The following is a 23,348-nucleotide window of genomic DNA, read 5'->3' as shown; positions in this document are numbered from 1 at the left end:
TTATCCTTCATTATATCTAACTTTATTTTTTGTATACATATAGGGTTTTTTCTTCTAAAAAATTTTGGAATACAATTTCTTCTAATAGATCAAAATATACCCTAACTCTAGCACAAGGATTTGTTCTCCAGCCTGATCATATTCTCTCCACTTTCTTTTTCTTTCTTTTTCTAAATAACTTATCTTATCAATTCCTTTTTTAGAAATTTTGTTTTAATTTTCATATTTATACTCAATTTCCAACACTTCATTGTGTTTACCCTTATTTTTGTGTATATATATAAGCTTTTCTTTCTTTAAAATTTTGGGAGGTAGTTTCTTCTAAGAGATCAAAATATACCCCCAAACAAGTGGGTGGTTCTGTTCTATTCAACAGTCTGATATATGCGTGTGTGTATGTGTATATACATAGATAGATAGATATTTGATTTTAAATTTTTTAATTTTTATTTTTTCCCTCTTTTATTCTCTTCCTGTTTTGTGTCTCTTCTGATTTGGTTAATGTATATTTTTCTGGGGTCTTTGGACACTTTTAGTATTTTATTCTCTCATTCATATATTCTTATCTGGATAAAATGACAAGGCAGAAAAACTCACCACAAAAAAAAGAACAAGAGGCAGTACCAAAGGCTATGGACCTAATCAATATGGACATTGGTAATATGTCAGAACAAGAGTTCAGAACAATTCTCAAGGTGAAAGCTGGGCTCAGAAAAGGCATGGAAGATATTAGAGAAACCCATTCTGGAGAAATAAGATCCCTTTCTGGGGAAATAAAAGAACTAAAACCTAACCAAGTTGAAATTAAAAAAGCTACTAATGAGGTGCAATAAAAAAATGGAGGCTCTTACTGATAGGAAAATGAGGCAGAAGAGAGAATTAGTGATATAGAAGACCAAATGATGGAGAATAAAGAAGCTGAGCAAAAGAGAGACAAACAACTACTGGACCATGAGGGGAGAATTCGAGAGATACCATAAGACAAAACAATATTAGAATAATTGGGATTCCAGAAGAAGAAGAAAGAGAGATGGGGACAGAAGGTATGTTGGAGCAAATTATAGTTTAGTAAGAGTTTCTGCTTAATGGAGTGGATTATAATTTAATATGTAAAAAGCTCACAGCATTTTAAGAAACCATACTAGCTTATACTAAAAGAGACAGATATGGTGTGCCTGGTTGGCTCAATTGGTTAAACATCCAACTCTTGATTTTGGCTCAGATAATGATCTCAGGGTCATGAGATGGAGCTCTGCATAGGGCTCTGTGCTAGGTATGGAGTCTGCTTAGGATTCTCTCTCTCCCTCTCATTCTGTCCCTCCTCTCTCTCCCTCTTGCTCTGTCCCTCCTCATCCTAAAGAGAGAGAGAGGGCGCCTGGGTGGCTCAGTTGGTTGGACGACTGCCTTCGGCTCAGGTCATGATCCCGGAGTCCCGGGATCGAGTCCCACATCAGGCTCCCAGCTCCATGGGGAGTCTGCTTCGCTCTCTGACCTTCTCCTCGCTCATGCTCTCTCTCACTGTTTCTCTCTCAAATAAATAAATAAAATCTTTAAAAAAAAAAAAAAAAAAAAAAAAAAAAAAAAAAAAAAAGAGAGAGAGAGAGAGAGAGAGAGAGAGAGAGATACTATACCATATGCTAACTAACTTGAATTTAAATTAAATCTTAAAAGGAAAAAAATGATAGAGACAGATAAAGTTCAAATTGAAAGAGGTCCCTGGGTACTTTACTCACCATGAAAAAGAAAAGCATGAATCCAAGAGCCACAGAGAACCTGTCTCAATAAGCAGAACCAGGCCCTAATCAAAAAACTGGTGACACGGGCCTAGCTGGATTTGAGAATTGCTGTGGGCCAGTGACTGCTCTGTATCTCCCATCCCACTGCCTCTAGTTTAAATGGGACTATTTGGTTATTTTATACCTATCTGACCATTTTATGTTGGGTATGTAAGGGTTAGATAAGATATCTATGTGGCTCACAGAGCTTCAGATCAGGAGGATCCACTTGAGTACTGCACTCAGGGAACTAAGCATGAAGAACCTCTTTCACACCCAAAACTGATGTAGCTAATGACATCCTGGGCTTTGTAGTCTAACCCTGATGCCATAACAAGACTCTGAGGGTCTTAGGAATTGGGTTAGTATAGTTTACATACATAAAGGGGGCCAAAAAGGAGACTGCTAGACTGTTATTTTGGTGGTCCCGCCAAAAAACAAATACCTCATGGTATTCAAGCACTGGTCAAGTCTCCTCCCATGTGAGCTCTAGAGATGGTGAGAGGGATATTAGTAAGCATGATGCAAGCAGATGCTTGATATATGGCTATACCTCTGAGTCACCAAATAAAAAGTAGTTATCCTGCTGGTGGGATAGCAGGAAAGACCATTTGAAGAAAGAGAGGCCCTAAAAATTCATGCAGACAGGCTCAGGCAACCCTCCGTTCTAGTTCATTCTAGCCTCAAGTGACTATGGGCAAAATCAACAGAAAAGCCATCCATCCAACATGGTCCAGGCCATATTGCAGAATCACACACAAATAAAATGGTCCCTGTTTTAAGCCACTTAATTTTGGAGTGCCCTCCATAAGTAATTGAAACAATGGCTTCTGGAGTAATTGGGAAAGGTTTAAAAAAATGTAAACATACACTGCTACTTCTTCAAAAATAACTATATATTATTCAGATAGGCAGTAAAAAAGTGAAATTTCAGATGAAGAACAAAGAATGAAAGAGTAAAGAAAATTCATACTTTCATTTGCAAACAGCAAATAGGATGGTGACAACATAGCACAAGGTACCTACTTTTTAAAAAATGCATCTGGAATGACAAAGTCTAAAGACTTTGTTTTGCTGGGTAATAGGGCTCATGAAAGACTTTTAAGTAAAGAAATGAAATATCTCCATTGTAGACATTCTGCAGCAATGTGGAATAGTAAGTAAATAGGAAAAAACTAGGGGCAGGGAAAGCACTTAAAGCCCACTGCATTCACTGAGAGAGTAGAAGCTGGTGTGCATAAGATTAAGTTCCAAAGACATTTCTAAGGTAGACTGGAAAGATCTTGGTAAGCAATTATGGCAAGGTGAGGAAGATGAAGAAAACAAGTGTAAGTGGCAACTTCCTAGCGAGTGCTACTGGAAGGATGGTGATCCTATTTATTAGGAAAAGAAGGAAGCACTTTGAAGACAAGGTAGGTTTGTGGAAATAGATGTTGAAATAAACTTGGGTACACTGTTGAATTCAGTGTGTCTCATGGACAAACATGAAGAGAGGACTGTTAGTAAATTGAAAGTATACTTCTAGTGCTTGTGAAAATTTTTGGAATTACTTTTTAAGACATCAATAAATAAGTTGTAAGTGAAAATACTGAATAAATAAATAAGATCAGGGACTATGATTCTCAAGCTGGCTATACAACAGAATCATCTGATGCCTGGATTTCACTGATCTGGTGTAGTATACAGAAATTAATAGGTTTCAAAAGCTCCCTTGTTAATTCCAATATGCAGTTGAAGTTGAGAACTACTGATATAGTAGTACTGATATATACTGATATAGAAGGATAAAGGAAAAAGTTGTAAACAAAATTCTGGTAAACACTAGCATTCAAGGAAAATTCAAAGGAATAGGATCCTAAGGAAATTTACAAAGCTATCTATCAAAGAACTAGGAGTAGAAGTGATAAAGAACAGTGTTAAGACAACCAAGAAAGACTCAGAGGATCTGGCAATTGAAAGTTCTGTGGCCCTTGCAAATGAAGTTTTAATACAGTAACAAAGAAGTCACCTGTCTTTCATCATCTCTGTTAAGCCCTTATAAAACCCTTCCAAGGAGTATTTTATTATTATAATTTTCAATTTCACAACTCCCATTTTTTTCTTTATATTTCTTTGTTGAAATTTTCAACTTTTTTTCATCTGATTCAAAAGATTTTTTAGTGATTTGCCGAAGTATTCTTATGATGATTGCTTTAAAATCCTTGTTGGATAATTCCAACATCTGATTCATCTCTATGTTGGTATCTTTTTTCTTTTCTCATTCATGTTGTAATTTCCAGTGAGTGTTTTTTTTAATTATAGTCTACACATCTTAGATATTATGAATATTTGGATACTATTTAAACTTTTTTTTTTGAACTGGGCAATCCTGTTGAAATGTAAGATGACGGCTGAGTGCTTATCTATGTTCTGCTGCCTCCTGAGTACTGCTTACACCTTCTTGGTGAAAGTGTGCTACTGACCCACATGGCCTTGCTGCCTCCAGTCAGGGAGTAAGCTCACTTTCTGTTGAGTCCCACTGACACCAGAGAAGGGATGGTGGGAAAATGGATACCAGCTAAGTCTACCTCCTACCACCTCATTCTGCCTTGTTTAGGTTAGAAGCTTTGCTTCCCACTGAGTCCCCCGATACCAGGAAAGAGGGATAAAGCTTGGCTGTGACCAGCCCTACCTCACAGAGCTTCAAAGAATTGCACTGCTGCTGGGTGGAGGTGGAGGCTCAGGTTGCCACTGGATCCCACTGATGTTACCCTTGCAGTGAAATGTAATTCTAGCCTAGTTCTATGGACAAAGGATAAAAGATCAGTCCCCCACTCAGGTGTACTGACCTTGCTCCATCAGGGGGATCATATTATTGCTGCCTGCTTCTGCCAGGCAGGGGATGGAAGAGTAGCTCCTTACTAGGCCCTGCAAACATCATCTGGGGGGCAGCAAGTGGAACACAGAGGTCATGTCATTTCATCAAGTCCTAAGATCTCTAGAAATTCCTTTTCACCTCTCACAGACTTCCTATGCTTCTTTTCTGTGCATCTCCAGCCTTTTTAGTTGTAAGATGGAAGCCTGGGAGGAAAGGGGCTAGTCCATCTTGGTGGAACCTGATTGTATTCTACACTGTGATCACAGTATCTGTAACTAATGCATGCTTATTTTCTCTTATGTAATCTACTTGTGGGTAAAAACAGTTTTTTTAAATCTTTGTAATCCTAGCATTAGCATATTGGTTCATGATCAAGAGATGTGTGTTACAGGGATGACTAAATAAATGGATTTCTCAAAGTACCTTATGATAGACCTTATGATAGATGCTTAATATGTAATTTCAATGAAAATGAAGAGTTATTCAGTCTCTACAGAGAATATTAAGACTTGGGCAAAGGAACTAGCTACTACAAAGAATGTATTACAAGTATGTCATTTGAAAAAATGTGCTTTCATAAAGGGATTACACAAAAATCAATCACATTTCTAATAGGACTAACAATGTACATGTTGAAAATGAAATTAAGAAGCTACTATCACAAACATACCAAAGAAAATGAAATACTGAAATACAAATTTAACAAAATGTATACATGATTTGTAGCTGAAAACTACAAAATGCTGATGAAGAAATCAAAGAAAGAAATTCTAAATAAATGGAGAGATCTGCTGCATTCAGAGGTTGGGAGATCTAACATAGTAAAGATAACAATTTTCCTCAATTGATTTATAGATTTAGTTTAATTCCTATCAATAATCCAGTAAAGATTTTTGTAGACAGAGACAATCTTATGCTAAGCATTATTTTAAAGGAAACAGGTCCTACAATAGCTAAAATAATCTGGAAGAGAAGGATAAAGTGGGAGGAGTTACTCTAATTGATATTTAGTCCTACTTTCTACATACACTAACCAAGATACAGAAGTATTGGTACTGGGCTAGACACACAGATTAAAGGAGTAGAATACAAATCCAAAAATATAACCATACAAACATGCCCAACTGATTTTGAATAAATGTGCAAAGGTAATAAGTCCATGAGGAAGTATAGCTTTTTCAGCAAATGATGCTGGAGCAACTGGGCATCCATCTGAAAAGCTAAACCTTTACCTAAATAAACTTTACACTTTACACAAATATTAACTCAAAATGGATCACAAACAAACGTGAAACAATACAACTGTTGACAGAAAAGTTGATTAAAAAAAGAAACAAAACAGAATTTTCAGGATTTAGGGCTAACCAAAGATTTCTTATACTTCATACCACAATATGATCCATAAATTTAAAAAAATAATAAATTGAACTTCATTGCAAAAGTTCTTGTTAGGAGGATGAAAAGATATACTACAGATAGACAGAAGATACTTGGAAACCACATATCAAAAAAAGTACCATTATCTAGAATATATAAAGAATTCTCAAAACTTCACAGTAAGAACACAAATCATTCAGTTAACACACAGCAGAAGATTAAACAGACACTTCACTAAAGAGGAGATAGAGATGGCAAATTAACACATGAAAAAGTGTCAAATACCTAGCCAACAGGGAAATATAAATTGAAACCACAGAGATCTCATGATACATTGATGGTGACGATTAAAAAAAAAAAATGACAATACCAAATGTTGCAAGGCTGTGGAGAAACTGGATCACTCATGAATTGCTGGTGGGCATGTAAAATGGTATAGCTACTCTGGAGAATAGTTTGGCAGTTTCTTATATTACTACACATGCAACTACCATACAACTCAAATTCATTCTTGTGCATTTTTCCCAGAAAAATGAAAATTTATGTTCACAAAAACATGTACATGAATATCCACAGAAGCTTTATTTTCAATAACCAAGAACTGGAAACAACCCACATGTCTTTCAATGAGTGAATAAACATCGTGGCAACAGCCATGTGGTGGAACACTACACAGCAATAAATAACAACAAACTGTAGATGCACACAACAACTTAGAGAGATTTCAAAGGAATTATGCCGAGTGAACAAGCCAATTCTAGAAAATTATATAACGTACCATTCCATTTAATAACATTTTAAGTTAAAAAATAGATATGGAGAAAAGATTATTTGTTGTCAGGGGTTTGGGTTTGGATGGGCAGAAAGGTATAAGGGACAAGAGGAATCGTTGAGGTGATGGCACTATTCTGTATCTTGACTGTTTCAATGCCAAGACTTTGATTATAAGATTATATGACAGTTGTGTAAAATGTTACCATTGAGAGAAACCACGTAATGGATTCATAGGATCTCTTTATATATGCCTGGCACCTGAATATGAATATACAATTATCTCAAAAAGAAAAAAACCATTTTATTTTTATTCATCTTATTATTTATTTATTTAGAGAGAGAAAGCATGGTGGGGGAGGCAGAGAGAGGCAGAGGGAGAGAGAGAATCTTGAGCAGGCTTCATGCTGAATAGGCTCCATCTCATGACCCTGCAATCATGACCTGAACCAAAATCAGGAGTTGGATGCTCAACCAACAGAGCCACCCAAGCACCTCCAAAATAAAAATTTTAGAAAAAAAATATGGTCCCAAACAACTTAGTACGTTGGTATTTTGGGAATGCTTTAAAATACCTGTGTGCTGACTACCTCTGCATATGAAACTGGGCATTACTGAAGAGAGGGGAGGGGTTAAAAACTGGGGGTCGAGACCACAGGAAAATGTTAATTTTTTTTATAAGATAAACTTACTCCAAAGGAAAATAAAGGAAACTGCTGTATAGTTCTCCTTCATTTACTATTTCATGTAATAATAAAAAAATATATTTGAAGGAGAAAATTGAGTAAAAAGCCAAGTAGCATGCAGCAAAGAATTATGTGCTATTATCGTGTCCAGAATAGATACCAAGAGAAGGAGGTAGGAAAGCTCTTGTTTGTTATGCTGATAGTAATCTTAAGGTGTTCCCATTATTTATACCATTTAATTGTACATCTACAGATATAAATGCAAATTAGCTGTACATGGAAAGCCTTACAGTTAAACCTTTTCATTGAAAAAAGCCCAGAAAGACTAGAATGTATGAGTACAAGCTAACATTTTCAAATATCCAATGTTCTTTGCAAGTGGACTATTTAAAAACTAATGGTGACAGTTTTGTGGTCTGAGAGCTAACAATGTGCCAAAATGTCAGGGACTCGACTAACAGCCTTGGGCTCCCCTCACGCCAACACCAACAAATGCTATTTAAACTGCTCATTTATAATGATTTTGAGTAGTACTTTCCAAACTGAAATAGAAAGACATATCAACACAAGCTTCAAATCAACTGGAATACTTTAATTCCAATAACAAGAATATCTTTTTCTGCAGTTTACTCTTTCTCTAGAATACTGCTTAACACATACAAAACTTTAAGGTCCATCTTCCATTAAAACATAGCCATATGGGGAGAAAGGGGTGGGATTATGGACATTGGGGAGGGTATGTGCTTTGGTAAGTGCTGTGAAGTGTGTAAACCTGGTGATTCACAGACCTGTACCCCTGGGGATAAAAATATATGTTTATAAAAAATAAAAAATTAAAAAAAAAAAACATAGCCATATGAACATATGGCAAATATCACTGTTTCTTGAACTTTTCAACCTTTCATTCATTACTTCAACTATAAATTCAGGGACATGTTAATGTAATTTCTCAGAGCCCTGGGTCACACAGAGTATATTTAAACAGATCAAAAAATAGCAACTTCAGTGCTTTAGAAATTGAGATTATGAATGTGAACACATCATTATTTTCTCATCAACAATAAATAATGAAATGAAATGTTAGACTATGGACATCCAGCTCAATTCTAATCTCAGATAAATGAGGACATACATTTGGCTATCTTGAAGAATCACCTCTACATGCATGAACAACCAGAAATAATGATATTTTTAAAGAAACAAGAGTGAAATTAAATCAAATCACTATTAGTTAAGTAGGGAAAGTCAGTCCAGAAAATACTCTTCAACTGTACCAGTTTGGCAATTATCAATGTCATTACGAAATCTCTACTTCTAATAAGGGATATGTTTGACCATAAAAGGACTGGTAGGTAGACTGTAAGGGAAAGAACAAGAGTTTTCCAAAGGAATGATGCACTTGTCCTTTTATGGTCCATCAGACATTTTTCCCAAGCACAACTTTATTTGCATTCATTTATATTTTCCAAAAATTAACTTCAACAGGTATGCTGTTAATGTTAACAACTCTTAGGTGGTTAAGAGTTAAGTTTAACTCTTATGTGACTCTGACTGATTTTAACGTCCTATGCATCTGTAGCTGTGACTCAGCATAAAGGTAAGTTATAGGGGAAAGTGAGGGGGAGGCATGATCCTCAAACAGTGGAATGAGGGCAGCAGATCAGAGTTTCAGAAGTGAAAGTCGAATTTTGATTTTAAAGACACTGAGACCTCCTCCAAATTGAGAATCTATTGCATTAGATCTGGCTTAATTTATTTTAATAAACCAAAATGCAAAGAGACAAAGATTTAAACACACCCTCTATATGCCTGAACCCTGCTATGCCAATGCTCTTATAGCCTAATGACATCTGCAATCATTCATGCAGGGTGTGATTCACAATCCATGAAGGGCTAAATACTTAAACAGATTTTTAACTGCTAAAGTTTTACATGGATACTGTTTCAATGCATTATCATTAAGCAAACTACATATGTCTCTTCTAGAAGCAGACAGAGATGTATGGATGTGTGATGAGTTTCTTTGTGGTTAAAGGCATAACCATTATTATTAACTTTTCTTTGGCCCTGAGGGACCCAGGAAAATTTCTCTGTTGACCCAGCATTTTTTGTTAACAGAATAATCTGGAACACAGCCTTCTTTTCCCCTAACATGGCAATGCTGCCTTTGTCTTCCAGTGCACACATAAATGTTTACCTAAATCATCTTTACAGATGAGTGTGAACCAGAGGTACCTGTGCTCTATTTGTCTGTGAAGGGCAATAACAAAATGTTACAACCCATTTAGTGATAAACTATGCATCCTTTCTGCAAGACTTTGCTTACATTTTATTTTCAACATTTCACCTCCTCTATAAATTTTATTTCATAGTCTTTAGTAATTTCTGGCAACATAAGTAGATACCCAGATGGTATCTCTTTTCTCCATAAGCCAGAAATAATGTCTCAATATAAATTCTAATCCCATCTTTTTATGATTTAGGTTCTAAATTTTAGAAAGCAGCAACACACACAAATACTGAGACAAAACCTTCAGGTGAAAGGGATAGCAGCAAAACTTAAGTATAAAAAAGCAGCATATGATTTAATTGTTTCAGCAGTAATAGAATTAAAAGAATACCTGATGACACAGGCGTAAAGACCACTGTCCTGCAGTAGTGTTGGCCGAAACCAAATGGAGTCTTCTTCCTTGCTCATTCTACTTCCATCAAAGGCTATTGGCTCTTCAAAGTCTCCAGGTCCAGAGCTTTTGTACCACATCAAACTGAGTCCAGCACTTTGGGCCAAGGAGTAATTTGCTCTGATATAACCATAAAAGAGTGCACATTTGATTCGAACAGGCTCTCCCACCAAAACTTGGTATTTCTTGATATCAACAGACCAATCTGTGCATCCATCAGCTATAGTGAACAAAAGAAAGAGAGAACAAAAACATTAGAGAAAAAATAAACTAATTAGCTTACTCATTCAACAAATATTTATTGGACATCTGTACTGAGTCACATTCTACTCTAGGCACAGAGGATGCAGCAATGTATAAAACTCAGAAAGGCACTGAGAAGTAATTTACCCTGCTAATAAACAACATATTCATCACTTAGTTTGCTTCTGCTGCTATTTATTCTAGTTTATATTGGGGCAACTGACTGATCATTGGTTTATTGCCTTTTATTCTAAATCCACTTTTTTGGTTTATTTTTTTTTAAATGGATCTGGGCCTTTGAAATATTTCTTTTGCTAGCTGGCAGTATGGGCTTTTTGGTAAAGGGTCCTGGAGAGACACTAAAGAAAGAAAGCATTTTTCTCCTTGATTCCAGCAGGCTTTCTTAGGAAGTTCTTGCAGTGGGTGAGGCTTTTCCAGCACCTGCTTCCTGTTTCTCCAGTATCCAGCTTCTGCAGTGTCTAGTATCCAGCAGCTTGGATATTTTTTTAGCAGAGTGTCAGGCAAGGCCAGCTTTCCATGAAGAGCTTTCCTAGGCACCTCCATAGGTGAATCTCTGTCAAGTTCCAGAGGGCAGATTTCCAACACATTCTGCCATTGTGGCACCTCACTGATGCCAACCATTCAGTAAGCCATATACTTTCCTGATAAGGTTTGGATCTCAGTTCCAGGGGTGAGAGGATTGGGGGTGCTTCCCCTTGGATGTTCTGTCAGCCATGGGGTTTTGCAAAATGAGAGCAATTTTTCTAGTCTTCAGGGCTCTCTTTTGCTATGGACTGAATGTTTATGTCCTAAAATTCACATTGAAGACTTACTAATCTTCAATATCATGGTATTTGAAGGTGGGGTCTTTGGTTGGATGAGGTCATGAGGGTCCTCATAAAAGGATTAGTGCTTTCATAAAGGACACCAGAGAGCTTCTCTCTCTCCCTTCTTCCTTCCCTCCCTTCCTCCATGGGATGGGTATCACAGAAAAGAGGCCAGGAGGGTACACAACAAGAAGGTAGCCATCTATAAGCCAGAAAGAAGGATCTCAGTATAAATCAAATCAGCTAGCACCTCAGCCTCTAAAACCTCTCAGCCTCTAAAACCATGAGAAATAAATTCCTGTGTGTAAGCCTTCCAGGCTACAGAGATTTGTTATGGCAGATTGAGAAGACTAATACATCTTTCTTTCTTACTAGCCAATCCTTTAACACTCCAATGCCCTTTACCTTTAATACTTCTTTATATAAACTTTCCTTCTTCAAATTGATGTGTGCTTTAGCTCTGATTGGACACTTGATGTTAAAATAAAAAAATAAATATTTACAGCCAAATAAGGCAAAAAAAAAAAAAAAAACAACAAAAGTAGGTCAAGCTCTAGTAGTGGTTTCACAGCCAGAGACAGAGGTAGATAGTCACTTTGCTCTGCTGGAAGCATCTATGGGAGTTTGAAATAGAAACTAGGGTGGAGGGGCGCCTGGGTGGCTCAGTGGGTTAAGCCGCTGCCTTCGGCTCAGGTCATGATCTCAGGGTCCTGGGATCGAGTCCCGCATCGGGCTCTCTGCTCCGCAGGGAGCCTGCTTCCCTCTCTCTCTCTTTCTGCCTGCCTCTCCATCTACTTGTGATTTCTCTCTGTCAAATGAATAAATAAAATCTTTAAAAAAAAAAAAAAGAAAAGAAACTAGGGTGGAAAATGTGGCTGATGGGTGTGGGGGCTGGTTGGGTTTTCTGGGTGTCCTGGAAGCACCACCTTCCAAATGGCATCTTTTTTTTTTTTTTAAGAGCACTATACACCAGCGATTCTTTTTTTATTTTTAAGATTTTTTAAAAAATTTATTTACTTGACAGACAGAGATCACAAGTAGGCAGAGAGGCAGGCAGAGAAAGAGAGGTGGGGGAAGCAGGCTCCCTGCTGAGCAGAGAGCAGAGATGCGGGGATCAATCCCAGGACCCTGGGATCATGACCTGAGCCAAAGGCAGAGGCTTTAACCCACTGAGCCACCCAGGCACCCCCCAAATGGCATCTTGACACCATTTTTTAATCACACACACACACACACACACACACACACACACACACACACACACAAATAGGTCCCCACAAAACTGGTGGGGATATCTCCATTATCATTATCATAGAGAAATGGTGGATTTCTTGCTTAGAGAGTGCAGTTGCCCAATAAATTAGTAAAAGATAATCAATTTCACAGAATGCACAATATATAAATATTAAGCAAAAGGGCAAAAAATGAGAAAAGTGGGACTTCTAACAGTGGTAGCATCTGAGTACTTCAAGAAGAATTTAACTTGCTACAGATTAAAAAGAGGGGAGACTAAAGGATCTGAGAATAGGATGAATAAAGAGAAGGAAAATAATCAAGATGAGAAGGAAGATGTGCATTATTAGAGCAAAGAGACATATGATCTATAGAATCATCTACATTGCTTATCTTAAAATAATATCTAACATCTAATGAGCACTTAACTATGGCTGAGTTTACAGATTTTCATTTACCTTTCACAAAAATATCAATTAAGGCTTTTGAATTAACCATTTCTCTGTATATGGAAACCTTTTTTCAAAGATTATTATATATATTTTTATTTTAGAAAGAGAGAGTGAGCTGATTGGGGGGGTGGGTACTGAGAATCCCAAGCAGACTTTGTGCTGAGTGTGGAGCCCAATGCAGGGCTCAATCTCATGACTCTGAGATTCCAACCTGAGCAGAAACCAAGATCAGAGGTTTAACCATCTGAGCCACCCAGGCACCCCTACATGGAAGCTTTCTCACCAATTCCATGGATTCCTCCCTCCATTCCTCTAAATATCACCTCCTTAAGGAAATCTTTAGTAACTGCCATGTCTGAAATGCCAGCTTCTTATCCTGGTCACTTATTCCAGAATCTGCTTCAGTATTCTTTATAGGAATTATTACTATCTGATGTTACATTATATAACCACTTTCTTTTTTCTTTGACTCCCCAGTAGAATGTAAGCCCCTTGAACTCAGGGACTTTGTCCTTCTAACTCACTTCTTTAGCTTCAGAGCCTGGAACTATGTCTACTAACCATCTCAACACACAGTTCCTGAATGAATGAATGGGTAAATAAGCTAATAACTAAATTTTACAACTGAAGAAACTCAACACCAGTGCCAGGACTCCCACTCAGTTGTGTCTGACCCTAAAATTCATTCTCCCTACTACCATGATATTTTGTTTCCTAATTAAGGTATTTTCAGTTTCACAACATTCTTTAATTTTGTTAATTTCAATTACCAAATTTTGGTTTAAAATTCCTATCAAAGACCTATATTTTGGTAATGTATAGAGTAAATGTACTAGAAGCTTGGTGGACATCAATGTCCAAGTTATTGCCATGATCCCTGTCAATGACTGCTGCAGAACTGGCACAGGCACTAAATGGGATGACAGAACTGTACACAGAGATGTCAAGGTTATACAAATATATGTGATATTTATCAACATTATTTTGTAAATTATCCCACTGCATGGAATAAATCTTAGGCAGGTTTTTATTTTAAACAGTAATGATTCTAGTGATAAGCATGAAATCATTTTGTTTTACCACTATATGACTTACAATACAATTCTCAAATCAAGTTATTGTAACTAAGGCCATCTGTCACAAAAGACATTTCTGCCAGTGAAAAAAGGCTGAAACACCTTCAAGGTAGCAGTGTAAACGGGGAGATAACATTTTTCAAACTCCCAGAAGATCTGTAAGATAAAGCAAAATGTTTAAAACAAAAAAACAAAAATATTTAGTCAAGAAGATTCTAAAAAGTAAGTAACAAATTAGATCAAGATAACAGAGGGAGAGTTGCATTAGGAAAGAGATATTAATATGTACTTTTAGAACATACTCAGAGAAAAGCTGAAAGAAAACCATAAATATTCTGAAAATTAAAGTTATTCAGAGGCACCTAGCTGGCTCAGTTGGTAGATCATGCAACTTTTGATTTGGGGGTTGTGAGTTCAAGTCCCACATTGGATGTGGAGATTATTGAAAAATAAAATCTTAGCAAGATGGTGGAGGAGTAGCAGACTGCAATGACATCAGGTCCCAGAATTTCAGCTAGATAGTTCTCAAACCATTCTGAACACCTACAAACACAACAGGAGATAGAAGAGAAGAGCAACAATTTTAGAAACAGAAAATCAACCACTCTCTGGAACAGGGGACATTCAGAGAAGTGAATCCGAAGTGATGAGAAGAGAGACTGTGGGGGGAGGGGCTGACTCCCAGCAAGCGATGGAGCAGAAGAGCACAAAATCAAAACTTTTAGAAGTCTGCTCCACTGAGGGACATCGCTTCAGAGTCTAAGCTGGGGCAGTGAAGCCCTCACAGGAATGGTGTGGTCTTGGGTCCTGTAGAGTCACAGAAAGACCAGGGGTATGTGAATGTAGCGAAGCTCCCAGGTTTCAGAGCGGGGGAGCTGACTACAGAGATGGAGGCAAGGAGTGAGCTCTCAGATTAGGGTTACCTTAAAACATGATCCAAGGCAGTCAGGCCACTGCTCTTTGAGCAGGGACCCCACAAGTGCCAGATCTGGGGAGACTCACCTTCCTCCTCTGGGAGAAGCAGCATGTCAGGGATCTGCTGGGTTTGTAGACTCCAAATAGGGCTGTGTGCCAGAGCTAGAAACACTCAGTCACACACTGGGTGAGCTCAGAATGTAGCTGGAGACCAGGGAGATGGGAGGGATTGACTGCATTTCTCTGAGGGTGCACTGAGGAGTGGGGCCCTGAGCTCTTGGCTCCTCTAGGCCGGAGATTAGGAGGCCGCCGTTTTGACTCTCATCCTCCAAAGCTATACGGAAAGCGTACATGGAACAAAAGCTTCTGAGAGGGAACCGGAGCTTCTTACTTAGTCTGACCCCTGGCAAAGGCAGTGTAATTCTGCCTCAGGAAAAGACATTTGAGAATCACTGCAACAGGCTGCTCTCCCAGAAGATCAGCAAGAACATCCAGCCAAGACCAAGTTCACCGAACAATAAGAACTGCGGAACTCCAGGGCTAGGGAAAAGCAACACATAGAATTCATGGCTTTCTCCCCATGATCCTTTAGTGTTGCAAAGTTAAATTTTTAAAATTTTATTTTTTATTCTATTTTTTTAAACTTCTCCTCTTTTAATATTTTTAACTAGTTTACCTTAACAATCTTTTTAAAAATCTTTTTAAATTTTCATTATAATACTCATATTTTATCCCTTCATTGTACTTAACCTTATTTTTTGTATACACGTAGGGGTTTTTTTTCTTTAAAATTTTGGGATACCATTTCTTCTAATAGATCAAAATATACCCTAAATCTAGCACATGGCTTTGTTCTAGTCTCCAGCCTCATCACATTCTCTGCTCTTTTTTTTTCTTTTTTTCTTTTTCCAACCAACATATCTTATAAATTCTTTTTTTAGAATCTTTTTAAAATTTTATCTTTAGGGTCATATTCTATCCCTTCAACGTGTTTACCCTTATTTTTGTATATATACAAGTTTCTCTTTCTTTAAGATTTTGGGAGGTAGTTTCTTCTAAGAGACCAGAATACACTCAAAATCAAGTGGGAAACTCTGTTCTATTCAACAGTCTGATATATGGGTGTGTGTGTATATATATAGATACACACACATGATTTTTAAATTTTAAATTTTTATTTTTTCCCTCCTTTTTTCTCTTCTCAGTTTCTGGTCTCTTTTGATTTGGTTAGTGTACATTTTTCTGGGGTCTTTGTTACACTTTTAGTATTTTATTCTCTCATTCATGTATTCTTATCTGGATGAAATGATGAGGCAGAAAAACTCACCACATACACAAAAAAAGAACAAGAGGCAGTACTGAAGCTAGGGACCTAATCAATATGGACATTGGTAATATGTCAGAACTAGAGTTCAGAACGACGATTCTCAAGGTGCTAGCTGGGCTCAGAAACTGCATGGAACATATGAGAGAAACCTGTTCTGGAGAAATAAAATCCCTTTCTGGGAAAATAAAAGAACTAAAATCTAACCAAGTTGAAATTAAAAAAAAAAGCTATTAATGAGGTGCAATAAATAATAGAGGCTCTTACTGCTAGGATAAATGAGGCAGAAGAGAGAATTAGTGATATAGAAGACCAAATGATGAAGAATAAAGAAGCTGAACAAAAAAGAGACAAACAATTACTGGACCATGAGGGGAGAATTTGAGAGATAAGTGATACCATAAGATGAAACAATACTAGAATAATTGGTATCCCAGAAGGAGAAGAGAGAAAGAGGGGCAGAAGGTATATTGGAGCAAATTATAGTAAAGAATTTCCCTAAAAGAAAAAGAGAACAAGCATCAAAATCCAGGAGGCACAACCCCCCCCGCCAAAAAAATCAGTAAAAACAGGTCCACACTCCATCATCTATTAGCAAAAGTTACAAGTCTTAGTGAGAGAAAATCCTGAAAACAGCTCAGGACAAGAAGTCTGTAACATTCGAAGGTAGAAATATTACATTGGAAACAGACTTATCCATTGAGACCTGGCAGGACAGAAAGAACTGACATGATATATTCAGAGCACTGAATGAGAAAAACATGCAGGCAAGAATACTATATCCAGCTAGGCTATCACTGAAAATAGGAAAGATAAAAAAAAGCTTCCAGGACAAAAAACCAACCAACCAAACAAACAAAAACACCTAAAAGATTTTGCAAACACCAAACCAGACCTACAGTATATATTGAAAGGGGTCCTCTAAGCAAAGAGAGAGCCTAAAAGTAGTAGACCAGAAAGGAACAGAAACAATATACAGTAACAGTCAACTTAAAGGCAATACAATGGCACTAAATTCATATCTTACAATAGTTACCCTGGACGTAAATGGGCTAAGTACCCCAATCAAAGGACACAGTGTATCAGAATAGATTAAAAAAAAATAAGACTCATTGATATGCTGTCTAAAAAAAGTCATTTTAGACCCAAAGACACCTCCAGATTTACAGTGAGGTTTTTTTTTTTTTTAAGTGGAAAACAATTTACCATGCTAATGGATATCATAAGAAAGCTGGGGTGGTAGTCCTTAAAACAGACAAATTAGATTTTAATCCAAAGACTGTAATAAGAGATGAGGAAGGACACTATATCATACTCAAAGGGGCTGTCCAACAAGAAGATCTAACAATTTTAAATATCTAGGCCCTTAACACGAGAGCAGCCAACTATATAAACCAATTAATAACAAAATCAAAGAAACACATCAACAATAATGCAATAATACTAAGGGACTTTAACAACCCCCTCACTGAAATGGACAGATAACCCAAGCAAAAGATCAACAAGGAAATAGGCCTTAAATGACACACTGGATCAGATAGATATCACAGATATAATCAGAACATTCCATCCCAAAGCAACAGAATAAACATTCTTCTCTAGTGCACATGGAACATTCTCCAAAGCATATCACATGCTGGGTCACAAATCAGGTCTCAACTGGTACCAAAAGATTGGGATCATTCCCTGTATATTTTCTGACTACCATGCTTTGAAACTAGAACTCAACCACAAGAGGAAAGTTGGAAAGAACTCAAATACATGGAGGTTAAAGAGAATCCTACTAAAGAATGAATAAGTCAAGCAGGAAATTAAATAAGAATTTTTAAAAATTCATGGAAACAAATGAAAATGAAAACAAAACTGTTCAAAATCTTTGGCATGCAGCAAAGGTGGTCCTGAAAGGAAAGTATATAGCAACACAAGCCTTTCTCAAGAAACAAGAAAGGTCTCAAATATACAAACTAACCCCACACCTATAGAAGCTGAAGAAAGAACAGCAAAAAAAGCCTAAACACAGCATGAGAAGAGGAATAATAAAGATCAGAGCAGAAATCAATATAATAGAGACCAAAAGAATAGTAGAACAAATCAATGAAACTAGGGGCTGGTGATTTGAAAGAATTAATAAGACTGATAAACCACTGGCCAGATTTATCAAAAAGAAAACAGAAAGGACCCAAATAAATAAAATCATGAATGAAAGAGGAGAGATCACAACCAACACCAAAGAAATACAATTATAAGAACATATTATGAGCAACTATATGCTAGCAAATTTGACAATCTGGAAGAAATGGATGCATTTGTTAAGACTATCAACTACCTAAATTGAGCCAGGAAGAGATAGAAAACCTGACAGACCCATAACCAGTAAGGAGATTGAAGCAGTCATCAAAAGCCCCCCAACAAACAAGATCCCAGGGCCAGACAGCTACCCAGGGAAATTCTACCAAGCATTTAAAGAAGAATTAATACCTATTCTCCTGAAACTGTTCCAAAAAATAGAAATGGAAGGAAAACTTCCAAAATCATTTTATGAGGCCAGCATTACCTTGATCCCCAAACCAGGCAAAGAACCTATCAAAAAGGAGAATTAAGACCAATGTCCTTGATGAACACAGATGCAAAAATTCTCACCAAAATACTAGCCAATAGGATCCAACGGCACCTTAAAAGGATTAGTCACCATGGCAATGTGGGATTTATTCCAGTGCTGCAAGTTTGGTTCAACATCCACAAATCAATCAATGTGATACAATACATTAATAAAAGAAAGAACAAGAATCATATAATACTCTCAGTAGATGCTGAAAAAGCATTTGACAAAGTGCAGCATCCTTACTTGATCAATACTCTTCAAAGTGTAGGGATAGAGGGTACATATCTCAATATCACCAAAGCCAACTATGAAAAACCCACAGCAGATATCATTCTCAATGGAGAAAAACTGAAAGCTTTCCCCCTAAGGTCAGGAACACAGCAGTGATGTCCATTATCACCACTGCTATTCAACATAGTCCTAGAAATCCTAGCCTCAGCAATCAGACAACAAAAAGAAATTAAAGGCATCCAAATCAGCAAAGAAGAAGTCAAACTATCACTCTTTGCAGACGGTATGATACTTTATGTGGAAAACCCAAAAGACTCCACTCCAAATCTGCTAGAACTTGTACAGGAATTCAGTAAAGTGTCAGGATATAAAATTAATGCACAGAATCAGTTGCATTTCTATACACCAACAACAAGACAGAAGAAAGAGAAATTAAGGAGTCAATCCCATTTATAATTGCACCCAAAACCATAAGATATCTAGGAATAAACCTAACCAAAGAGGCAATGAATCTGTACTCAGAAAACTAAAAAGTACACATGGAAGAAATTGAGGAAAACACAAAGAAATGGAAAAATATTCCATGCTCATGGATTGGAAGGACAAATATTGTGAAAATGTCTATGCTACCTAAAACAATCTACATGTTTAATGCAATCCCTATCAAAATACCGTCCATTTTTTTTCAAAGAAAATGGAACATTTTCTTTGAAATGTTTGCAGCTATGAAAAGAAATGAAATTTTGCCTTGGCAATGATGTGCATGGAAATAGAGGGTATTATGTTGAGTGAAATAAGTCAATCAGAGAAAGACAATTATCATTTCTTTTTTCAAAAAAATGGAACAAATAATCCTAAAATTTATATGGAACCAGAAAAGACCTCGAATAGCCAGAGTAATGTTGAAAAAGAAAGCCAAAGTTGGTGGCATCACAATTCCATACTTCAAGCTCTATTACAAAGCTGTCATCATCAAGACAGTATGTTACTGGCACAAAAACAGACACACAGATTATTGGAAAAGATAGAGAGCCCAGAAACAGACCCTCAACAATATGGTCAACTAATCTCCAACAAAGCAGGAAAGAATGTCCAATGGAAAAAAGACAGTTTCTTCAACAAACGGTGTTGGGAAAATTGGACAGCTACATGCAGAAGAATGAAACTGGACCATTTCCTTACACCACACACCAAAATAGTCTCAAAATGGATGAAAGACCACAATGTGAGACAGGAATCCATCAAAATAATTGAGGAGAACACAGGCTGCAATCTCTTCGACCTCAGCCACAGCAACTTCTTCCTAGAAACATCGCCAAAGGCAAGGGAAGCAAGGGCAAAAATGTACTATTGGGACTTCGTCAAGATCAAAAGCTTTTGGAAGGGGAGGTGAACCATGAAAGATTATGGACTCTGAAAAACAATCTGAGGGGTTTGAAGTGGCGGGGGGGTGGGAGGTTGGGGTACCAGGTGGTGGGTATTATAGAGGGCACAGATTGCATGGAGCACTGGCTGTGGTGAAAAAATAATGAATACTGTTATGCTGAAAATAAATTTAAAAAAATCATCATATAATAACAAACAACTATAAAAACAATCACTCATAACAATTATTAATTAACTAATTAATAACTGACAATAATATGTGATAAACAATCATCATATGGTCTCACTTGTGGAGAATAAGGAATATCATGGAGGATATTGGGAGTTGGAGAGGAGAAGGTGTTGGGGGAAATTGGAGGGTGAGACGAACCATGAGAGACTGAACTCTGGGAAACAAACTGAGGGTTTTGGAGGGAAGGGGGTGGGGGTTTGGGAGAGCCTCATGTTGGGCAGGTATTTCATGGGACACTGAGTGTCGTGCATAAACGATGAATCTTGGAACACTGAAAAAATAAAAGTAAATTAAAAAAAAAAAGATCAAAATCTTTTGCCCAGCAAAGGAAACAGTCAACAAAATCAAAAGACAACCAATAGAATGGGAAAGGGTATTTGCAAATGACATAGCCAATAAAGGGTTAGTATCCAAAATCTATAAAGAACTTATCAGACTCAACAGCCAAAGAACAAATAATTCAATAAAGAAATGGGCAGAAGACATGAACATACATTTCTGCAAAGAAGACATCCAGATCACCAACAAACACATGAAGAATTTCTGAACATCACTCAGCATCAGGGAAATACAAATCAAACTAAAATGAGATACCTCCTTACACCAGTCAGAATGTCTAATACTACATGTCAGGAAAGGACAGATGCTGGCGAGGATTTAAAGAAATGGAAACCCTCCCACATCATTGGTGGGAATGCTTCAGCCACTCTGGAAAATAGCATGGAGGTTCCTCAGAACATTGAAAATAGAGCTACCCTACAACCTAGCAATCACACTACTGGATATTTATCCTAAAGATACAAATGTAGTGGCCCGAAGGGGCACATGCACCCGAATGTTTATAGCAGCAATGTCCACAATGGCCAAACTATGGAAAGAACCTAGATTTCCATCAACAGAGGAATGGATAAAGAAGTGGTATACACACACACACACACACACAGGAATACTATGCAGCCATGAAAAGAGATGAAATCTTGCCTTTACAATGATGTGGATGGAACTACAGGGTATTATGCTGAGTGAAATAAGTCAATCAGAGAAAGACAATTATCATATGATCTCTCTGATATGAGGAATTTGAGAGGCAGGGTGGGGCTTTGGGGGGTAAGGAAGGAAAATGAAATATGATGGGATTGGGAGGGAGACAAACCATAAGAAACTCTTAAGCTTAAAAAACAAATTGAGGGTTGCTGGGGGTTGGGGAGGTATGGCGAGGGTGGTTGGGTTAATGGACATTGGGGAGGGTATGTGAAATGGTGAGTCCTGTGAAATGTGTAAGACTGATAATTCACAAACCTGTACCCCTGGGGCAAATAATATAATATATGTTAATAAAAATAATTAATAAAAAATAAACAAAATCTTTAAAAAAATAAGTCTTTGGGACACCTAGCTTGTTAAGTAAGTTGAGCCTGTGACTCTTGATCTTGAGGTTGTGAGTATAAACCCCATGTTGGGTATAGAATATACTCAGAAAAAAAAATCTTAAAAAAAGTAATGTTATTCATTACCTAACAATCAAGAAAAAGTTTCAAACAGTTCAGAGTCGTAAGACAAGGAATAGGCAGAGGTAAAATGAAGAAATAACAGCACCTTAGATGTAGAGACACTTATTTTCATTTTAATATGGAAACAGATGTAGGATCTATGGCTTAGGAAGTTCTGCTACCATTGAGCTTAATGTATGATGGTCAGAAATAAACTATAAAACCAGTAACATGTTTTAATACATTTTGGGGAGGGATGTCAAATAATATTAAAGTAATCCAAGATATTTTCAAGTTATTTGGATAAACACATTAAAATAAATGATGAGGAGTGCCTGGGTGGCTCAGTGGGTTAAAGCCTCTGCCTTTGTCTCAGGTCATGATCCCAGGGTCCTGGGGTCGAGCCCCACATCAGGCTCTCTGCTCAGCAGGGAGCCTGCTTCCTCCTCCCTCTCTCTCTGCCTGCCTCTCTGCCTACTTGTGATCTGTCAAATAAATAAATAAATAAAATATTAAATTAAATAAATAAATGATGAGGTTATCTATTTTTTCAATAAAGAAAAATTACATTAATAAATGACATAAGTGAAGAATGATTTTTTTACCTTTGTTAACATTTTGCCTCATTTACACACACACTCTGTTTTTTTCCAAAACCATTTGAAAATAAGTTAGAGACACAATGATGTTTCATCCCACAATACTTCAGTATGTATCCTCTTATGAATACACTTTTCTTATAATAGTCATAAAGCATTTTTTTAAATCTTGTGTAGCAGGACATCTCAAATCTTAAAAATAGAATATGATAACTTCAAACCCAAGTCTTGATGACTGGAATCACTACTGATACGTTCATTTTCTCCTTACTTCAGCTCGTAGGCTCTTCTCACTTGGAAACAATCATTCCAAAAGTACATTTCTAGATAATGTTAATTCCATTAGGTAAGTCACCATTATTATTATTATTAAAACTATCATCAAGTAATTGGTAAGTCAGTATTATTAATCTATTTTCCTGTCTTTCAGAATAATACACCTTTCTATAAGCCTTTCCAAAACGTTTACTATTAGTCTTCTCCTTTCTTGCTGAGATGCTGCCATGGAAATTCTCTAATTCAGTGGCCCCTCTGCAGTATACATACGCCTTCACAGTCCATGGGATGTTATGAATGTATGAAGTCATAAAG

At 37.0% G+C, this 23,348-nt stretch overlaps 1 protein-coding gene across 2 annotated transcripts in view; it reads right to left on the bottom strand.

Moving 5' to 3' along the window:
• Positions 1 to 23,348, bottom strand: part of IL1RAPL1 (interleukin 1 receptor accessory protein like 1) — a 1,474,879-nt gene that overhangs the window by 725,605 nt on the left and 725,926 nt on the right. For both annotated transcript variants that reach the window (XM_032330360.1, XM_032330361.1), the window contains exon 3: positions 10,088 to 10,367. In XM_032330360.1, coding sequence (XP_032186251.1) covers positions 10,088 to 10,367 — 280 coding nt within the window. The remainder of the gene's footprint in view (positions 1 to 10,087; positions 10,368 to 23,348) is intronic.

Source organism: Mustela erminea, chromosome X, assembly GCF_009829155.1.
Source record: "Mustela erminea isolate mMusErm1 chromosome X, mMusErm1.Pri, whole genome shotgun sequence".
Classification (NCBI taxonomy): Eukaryota; Metazoa; Chordata; class Mammalia; order Carnivora; family Mustelidae; genus Mustela; species Mustela erminea.
This window is presented reverse-complemented; position numbering and strand designations above follow the sequence as displayed.